This window comes from Rhipicephalus sanguineus, chromosome 6, assembly GCF_013339695.2.
Source record: "Rhipicephalus sanguineus isolate Rsan-2018 chromosome 6, BIME_Rsan_1.4, whole genome shotgun sequence".
Lineage (NCBI taxonomy): Eukaryota > Metazoa > Arthropoda > Arachnida > Ixodida > Ixodidae > Rhipicephalus > Rhipicephalus sanguineus.
This window is the reverse complement of record NC_051181.1, coordinates 150,261,628-150,267,627: the sequence shown is the minus strand read 5'-3', so window position 1 is coordinate 150,267,627 and position 6,000 is coordinate 150,261,628. Positions and strand designations below refer to the sequence as shown.

The following is a 6,000-nucleotide window of genomic DNA, read 5'->3' as shown; positions in this document are numbered from 1 at the left end:
TAGGCGACGCGCTGCACGAATAGTCAGGGACAATCGGCTCCACGTCGGTACGTCCGCGCTCGGTGAAAGGGGTCAGCTCATTGCAAAGGCGGTTAATTCACTCGTGAGCACGCTGGCGTTGCTTCACGACGCGAAAGGCTTAGTTGTCAACGAAGGGTGTAAGCACTTGAAAATAAGTGCACAAAGGAAAAAAAAAAAAAAAGACGGCTTGGTCGCAAAGCGCACGTTTTAAGGTCGCGTCCTATACAACGAATACTGATTAACGCCACTTTCGCGACACTTTCGAGTCGTTATAAACGGGTTCGACTGTATATATCATGAACCCAAACCAACTTGCCCACCTATCTGTTATTCTGCAAAGAAAAGCAGTGCGTTCGGCACGACACGCTAGGCTTCCTTGCCCTCATTTCCTCCGATAGAGTAAAGGCTTCTGAATTCTTTAGTAAACAACTGTTATGAGCAACTGCTCGTGATAACCACATCATGTCGCTGCAAATCTGGCCGCTAAAGTTAATATTGCTCTGATATAAGTGTTCGAGTTAAAATTACACCGACATGACACAAACTGTAGCTGCTGGAAACGAAAGTATGAGCATTACTTAGCCCTAAATTTTTGCACTTCAATCAGTGAGTACAGTACATACAGTGAATAGTACCGTTATAACAAAGTACTCGGGGACGTTCAAGATACTTCATTATGCAAGTCATACATTATAAAGCTCGTGCAGCGTAACGCTTGTGTGGTACCAAAGATATTCTTTGCTGCACAGGCCATCTCATAGAATCGTTCGACTGAAGATGAAATAATACTTGCACGCTCACTGTCACATTCATTTTTTCCCCTTTTTTCTCCTTTTCATATTGTAGTATGGGCACTGTAGTCCAATGTGTCCCCACATTTACATCACACCACTCAGCCTCCAAGAGCAAAAGATACTCAGGTCAACGTTTGGAGGCACAGGAAGCCAAAGACTTGGCCACTTGTATGAGGTCCAGCGTGTTGACGTCAAAAATAGATTTCAGGTGATGCGAGTCATAGGCTCGCACGTACGCCTTGTACGCCTCCTTGGCTGACATGTGCAGGTAGTAGTTCTTTGAAATGAGCTTCTCCAACTGCACATACAAATAAAAGAATAAATAAATGAAAATAATCACTGCGCAAATTGTTGCAATTCCTGCAACATTAGGCTAAGTTGTGGACAGTCAAGTGGAATCATGATAAACGGAAATCATTTAAGCGGAACTGCTGCCTAAAGGGGACATGTGGTTTGGTTGGCTTTGTATTCATGCAACGCTAAAAAAAAAATTGTGAAACGGTACCTTATTAGTGCAGTATTCACACCAAAATAATAAATGAGCATTTTTTCATTCTGCCTCTACCAAGTGTGGCCAGGAATGAAGCCTGCAGCATCGTGCCACGCACCAGAATTCCAGAACAATACAGCAGGCACAGTCAACCACAAAAGTTCACGGACGATGCGAGCACGTGGCCAAAGAGCTTTTTCATGACATTTCCGCAACTTCAGCAGCGATCGACAGCAGCACTACGCCCAAGACGCATCCCTCCCTTAATCGATGGCTTAGCCATTTTCTCACTGGGCCACGTTTCTCTATATATTCCACTTTTCTCGTTTTAACGCGACACACTCTTCGGCAGCCAGGGCTATGTGCTTTTGTCTTGAGAGCATTCTATCAGCATAACTCTTATCAATTGCAATCTTCCTCACAAAATGATATCTATTCAATGGCATAAGTTCGAGGCACACTGTGATAGCTGTGATTCTGCTATCAAAATAGAAGTGTAAAAGCCATACTGCAGATAAATACTTTGCATGAAAGCAGCGAACGAACAATGCACTGCACGGCAGTGGAAAATTGATATGCCAGTGAATAACAAGAAGACCCATTTCCAGCCCAGTGCTGCGGTCGACAGTAGGTGGCGCACTGCTAGGTGGCACGCACAGGAAGCTTAGCACGTGCTCACGTGGTCTGTAAACTTTTGTGGCTGACTGTACTTCATTCTTACACTAGATTCGGAGCAGTCACTGTGATGAAATATGCTGCTGCTGCTGCTGCTGTAGTGAATAGCCCGGACATTGCGCCACAACGAAATGCCGTCGCACTCACCTGGGGCTGAATGTTGGCAATCTTTGCCCACGAGAACTCAAACTCCTGCAGAGGCACCTTAGCCACCTTGAGGTAGCGCAGGAAACCGACCTCTTCAGGTCGTAAGATAAGGAGCGCGTGGCCGCGGCCACCCTCGCCTCTCGCCGTACGACCCACCCGGTGGATGTACTCCTGCGTGGGACAAGACACACCACGTTAACTACACCAACCTCTCACCCGTTGTGCATTACAGATAGATTCGACAGCACTGACCTTGCAAGTTGCTTATCGCATACACTTCATTTTCTTGTATGCCAAAGGTTAGGGGAAGATGGAGATGGCAGCCAAACAATGGAAGCCTCAGCCACGAATCAATATTTATACTAGCGATTTGGTTGTGTCAGGATGAAGATGAGTTCCCTTGCCGAAACATTGGCTCCAGACTGAGCTTTCTTTATTAACTCAGTCACTTTGATCAGTATCCTGCTTTTTTTTTCTTTCTTTGCTTTCACTCAATCTATCAATCCATCAATCAATCATTAAAAGTTTACTTCATTGGAAAAACCTGGATGCTCCCAAGGCTAAAGTTGCTCTAGGCAGCTTGACCGAGTACGTGGCAGTCCGAGACAAATTCTGAGTGCCTGACCTTGAGCATTTTCGAGTGTACGTATTTTGCTTTTGCAAGTGTTCGTCAGCACTGGTAGACTGTACCGCAGGTACCCGAGAAATAGAGTCCGGTATAATTGCAACATAGCGTGGACCGATGTACCCCACGTTTTCCCTCCGAGGAATTTGAAAAGATGGGAGATGGCTGTCAGGCGCTTCTTAAGACCAGCGACATGGGGACTCCAGCAAAGGTCTCTATCGATGATGACTCCCAAGAATTTGTGAGTCCTGGCGTAACAAATATTTTGCCCATTGATTGATACGGCATATGCTGTCATTGGCTTCCGCGTAAATGCGACCAACGCAGATTTCTCAGGTGAAATCTCGAGGCCTTGCGCGTAAACAGCGGAGACTATTGCCATTGCAAAGGATCATCCGGCTAGCATTCACATAACCTTGGAGGTGCTTAGGGCACACATAGGCACCTTGCTCGCGCCCCTGCCCACCACCTAGCCTCACTTCCAGAAGATCGCCCGTGCCTCCTTTTGCAAGAGATTTCGAATTTCCGAGAGTGCCTTCCCACAGGCTACACACCTCCTGAAAGAATCATGACACCCCCCTGGTGCCTGGAACAGCCTAAACTTCGTTTGACGTGCCAGGGGGTTCGGAAGAAGGCAGATCTCTCGTCGCCAGCTTAAGCACTGTCTCCGCTGATGCTACATGAGGAATATGCAGAGCACGTTAAACTTTACACGGATGGCTCTACAACTGTTAGGGATCTGCAGGCGCTGTTATCTTCCCTGCAAAATCCGAAATCTATCATTTTAGAGCGTCTCATAGGACTACGTCAACTGCTGTGGAGCTTGTGGCACTCCGCAGTGCACTTCGAAGAATTGAACCAGAGTCACCACAGAAATGGGGCATATTTACAGACTCGAAGTCAGCCTGCAGTGTCTGTCATCAGCTTTAACGTCGTGGTGCACAAGACCAGCTAGTATTAGAATAAGAAAAACCTACCAGGAATTAAAGGACCAAGGGCATGACATAACTTTTCAGTGGCTTCCAGGCCACTGTGGCATCGACGGCAACGAACATGCCGATAGTTCTGCAAAGAATGCTCATGCAGGTGGCGTGCAAGAAGCCATTCCATTATCACGAACCGATGCAGCGTCAAAGATTCGCTCGCTCGCACATGATCTAATGCATTCAATGTGGAATACCGTCCGGTTTTCAGCATACCCGCCTTCACCGTCTGGATCCATCACTTCAACTTCAAATTCCATCCGGACTATCCCGATCCGAAACAACAGTCCTCTGCCGCCTGTGGCTTGGATGTCTTTTCACGACAGCTTTGCTTATCGAATCGGAATGGCAGACAGTGCTGCCTGTGCTCACTGTGGCAGCGGGAAACCAGTTGCGCCCGTCCTGTGTCACTGTCCTCATTATACAGTCGAACCCACTTATAACGATCCCACATATAACGATCTATCGGTTATAACGACCATATTTGTGTGCACTTACGATTTTCCTATGCTAACCATTGAAGCTGCGTCCAGATATAGCGAACATTTTTCAAAGCCTCCTACTTTTACAACGAACACTTCAGACACGGTCGCGGTAAAAATATGGCGCATACGAAGCGAAAAAAAAAAGTTAAAACATGCCTTCTAAAGCACGACATAGCGCGCGCCCGCGCGTGCCCCGCTGCAGTTTAGTCGCGACTAAGATACCCAGATCGGCGAGCACCGCACGCAGATTTCGGACGCTGCGAGCGAGGTCGCTCACTTTCCAGCCTTTTCTTCAGTGGTAGAATGGCAGTGAGGGGAAAAAATAGTAGGCAGCATGAAGCCTTGCGGTCAGCTTTCGCACGGTAACCTTTCCTGACGCCGTTCTCTGCAGCTACGACCGCCTGCGATGAACCATGCCTTGGAACGCAAGAAGGCATAAATGCAAGAAGTGATAACCGCGATAACTTTCCATCGCAAAAAGGTTCACTGCGTCCCTAAACTAGTCGACGCCACAATGTGCCGCAAAAGGTCGTCCGTCTTTTCGGTAACGGCAGAGACCGGTCGATCGGTGATTACGACTTCCGCGCGATTGCGGCGATGCTTTCGCGGATAAGCATCAGAAATGAGCGAAGGCGAGGTGGCGGCCGTCGAAGAACGTGCCGTTATGCCTTATAGCCGACAACCTTATCACAGTCATCTGTAGATATCTGCTCGGCTGCGCGTGTGGCATACGCCGTACACTGCAGATTGACGGCGTGACGGCGGTACGAGCGCGCCATGCTGCCGTTCGCAAGTTCGCCGCCGCCGCGTCGTGCGAGACCGCTTGTAGAAACGAAAGTAGCTCGCTGTTGTTAATGTCGATGCACGTCGACAGCGAGCATCGACAGCGAGAACGTCGATGCACTGACAGCGAGCGTATATATACTGCGTGTTTGATTAGGTGACAACTGAAGTGCGCCGCGCATCGTCGTGCAGGGCCGCGAGAGCATCGCGGAGACTTATGGAGTGCGCGTTGCTTGGAAAATGCTTGTTTTCGCCTCGTTGAACGAAGAGACTAGTCGCCGCACCCGTCCGTGCACGGTCCGGAGTGAAGCAAGCACGAAGAACGTACAAACGCGCGCATACGGCATACAGAAAGCGGCCCGGCAGTGACTCCGCGACCCGAGTAGGCGACGCGCTGCACGCAACTAGCCAGGGATGATCGGCTCCACGTCGCGGTACCGCGCTTAGGTGAAACGGTGTCAGCTCATTGCAAAGCCAGTTAATTCACTCGTGAGCACGCAGCGGGCGTCACTTCACGACGCGAAAAGGCTTAGCTTGTCACCGAAGGGGTTGTTAGCACTTTAATAAAAGTGCACAAAGAAATAAAAATGGCTTGGCCGCTGTGCGCCCGTTTTTAAGGGCGAGTCCATATACAACGAACTACTAATATAACGACCACTTTTCGCAACACTTTCGAGTTCGTTATAAACGGGTTCGACTGTAGTTCCCAAAGACAACAGCTCTCAGCAACGCTAGCACGCCTCGATGACCAGCTGCTTTCGGAACAATCAATCTTGGAGTGCCGGAACGTTCTAGCTTCCAACCAGAAAGCGACGAAGGCGTTGCTGAAGTTTCTCCGCTCAACCGACCTCGTTAAACGACTATGATGCTCCTGTGCTAGAGTGTGTGCGTTTTCCCCCCATTTTTTTTTCTTACTCTTTTTTTTTGTCTTCCTTACCTTTCTATCCCCCTTACCCCTTCCCCAGTGCAGGGTAGCAAACCGAAAAACTTCTGGTTA

The 6,000-nt window shown here is 48.7% G+C and overlaps 1 protein-coding gene across 1 annotated transcript in view; it reads right to left on the bottom strand.

Annotated features, from left to right (window-relative positions):
• LOC119397634 (uncharacterized) overlaps positions 1-6,000 on the bottom strand; it is a 35,229-nt gene that overhangs the window by 11,776 nt on the left and 17,453 nt on the right. Inside the window, 3 exon segments of the mRNA XM_037665061.2 lie at positions 938-966; positions 968-1,113; positions 2,128-2,298. Coding sequence (XP_037520989.1) covers positions 938-966; positions 968-1,113; positions 2,128-2,298 — 346 coding nt within the window.